Genomic DNA, 2,023 nt, shown 5'->3' on the forward strand with positions numbered 1-2,023 from the left:
CTCTTTAAATCTAAAACATTATGATGATCTTAAGATGATGAGAAAGTAAACATTTCATAAAAAGACATAATGCAGTAAAAGGTAAGTTTTTAATCTCTAATGTTATGGATCATAAATACAGAGTAACACAGATGATACAGATTTAATTAAAGTGCTTTAAATGTTTAGTACATGAGTAAATATATCTTAACTCTTCACTCTTTAGTATGAATATGTTAAAAATACTTAAAGGTAGTAGAATAGGTTTGAAGTAATCTTTGTATAAATGCAGTATATAAAAAGAAGACTTACCATTGGCTTGAAAGCAGCGATCCTCTGTTCCCTTACATTGTATTGAACGGCTGCAATCAAAGGTGATGGGGTTACAAACGTGACACTGTAGACTGTTATCTGCTGGAACCACAGGGACTGAAACAGACAAAAAATGATACTGTTTATTAGAGGAAGAGAGGAAGATGGAAGTGTTATGGATTAAAAGTAGAACATGTCAGAAGAAGGATGCAGATTAATAAGATAGTCATCTAATCTACTTACAAGGCAGAGTGACGGAGTTGCAGTTGTCTGTGCTGCAGCATGTAGCACTTTGCAGTGAACTCGAAACACCCCAAGTTAACTGAAAATGTCGAGAGCCTGTGGAGGACACAGGGAGGGGGGTGCACAGGCCTTGTAGATTCTGCGTTCCAGGAGTCCCAGATGAAACGGTCCTGCACGATGTCAAAGTGCAGTTTGTTAATGGTGATGGAAAGCACACGTCACTTTGCAGTACATGTATTTCACTGGAAAGTAACTTGTAGAGAAGTTTACCTTGAATGGAAGCTGTGATACACATCGTGCCTGTGGGACATGTAACTGCTGCTGTGGTTGAACAGTTAGCATTTGTGCAAGTTTCACACTCAAGTGCTTCACCTGCAATGTGGAGAAAAATAGTCAGTGATATGATGATCTGATCTAAATTGTGTTTCATAAAGGCTCAAAAACCTTCTTACTGTTCAAAAGGAGTTTCAGACATATGGGTTGTGATTTAAATATAAATAGACACTACATACATGACTCTAAATTATTTCATCTGCTTCCTACCTGTTTAGTCTGTTTCTTGTACTGCTGTACTGTAACTTATGCATTTCTCCTCTGAGGATCAATAGAGCCTCCTTATATTTTCAAGGATATTAATAATATAATATAATAAATAATAATATATTATTAAAAATAGTAATTGGTTACCTGTGCTGGAGAGCGCCCAGATGAGAGTCAGAGAAAGAAGCAGCTTCATCATGATGAACAGGTAAGTTCAGCAGATTCCTTATACGACCTCTCATCAACAGAGAGGCACTTTATATACTCTACAGGTGATGAACGCATGCATGACTTATACATGTCTGAATATCTCAGGGACTGGGCGTGTTTCCATTTTTACAGTGTGATCATTCAAACTGTCAGTCTCTCTTTTTGTCACAGAGGAAAACACATCAAACACCCTAAACACACCCCATTTTAACTTCGTCAGTGTTAACCTCTTTAGGATTGTGCACCAAAAACAAAAAGCATAAAACATAGACCTACTTTTCCCTCAGGATCATTTAAGTATCTATATGTACAGTATATATATATATATATATATATATATGTTTTCTTTCATTATACATCATATAGTTTTACCAACTTTGCAATGAAAGAAACATTTACACCTTGAATCTTGCCAAGTTGTTTATTTACTACTGTGTTGCATTAATAAGCACAACATAGGGTTTGTAGAATATTGACCTGCAAAGTAACTTGTAACAATGTTAAATGCAATTGGGTAAAGAAATACTGAATTAAAAGAGAAGTATTTAGAAATAGAAGCAAAACATAACATTAAAAGGAAATAAAATATCACACTGTGCAATAACCAGTAGTTCATTCTAGATTCAAGATCTTTATTGTCATCATTGTACAATGAAATTATAAGAGTCTTCTCTTTCCAAGATCTATCTATATATAGGTGTAAAAATGTGTAGAAATATAGTGTGAAAACAACAATAGT

The 2,023-nt window shown here is 34.8% G+C and overlaps 1 protein-coding gene across 1 annotated transcript; it reads right to left on the reverse strand.

Annotated features, from left to right (window-relative positions):
• Positions 1 to 194: 194 nt before the first annotated feature.
• On the reverse strand, positions 195 to 1,320 carry LOC117760594 (phospholipase A2 inhibitor and Ly6/PLAUR domain-containing protein-like). Its single transcript, XM_034583717.1, is given in 6 exon segments — positions 195 to 199; positions 292 to 408; positions 535 to 636; positions 639 to 673; positions 789 to 906; positions 1,222 to 1,320. Coding segments are annotated over 6 exon segments (429 nt in total). The 5' UTR covers positions 1,274 to 1,320.
• Positions 1,321 to 2,023: the final 703 nt, after the last annotated feature.

Source organism: Hippoglossus hippoglossus, chromosome 4 (genome assembly GCF_009819705.1).
Source record: "Hippoglossus hippoglossus isolate fHipHip1 chromosome 4, fHipHip1.pri, whole genome shotgun sequence".
In the NCBI taxonomy this organism is placed as follows: Eukaryota; Metazoa; Chordata; class Actinopteri; order Pleuronectiformes; family Pleuronectidae; genus Hippoglossus; species Hippoglossus hippoglossus.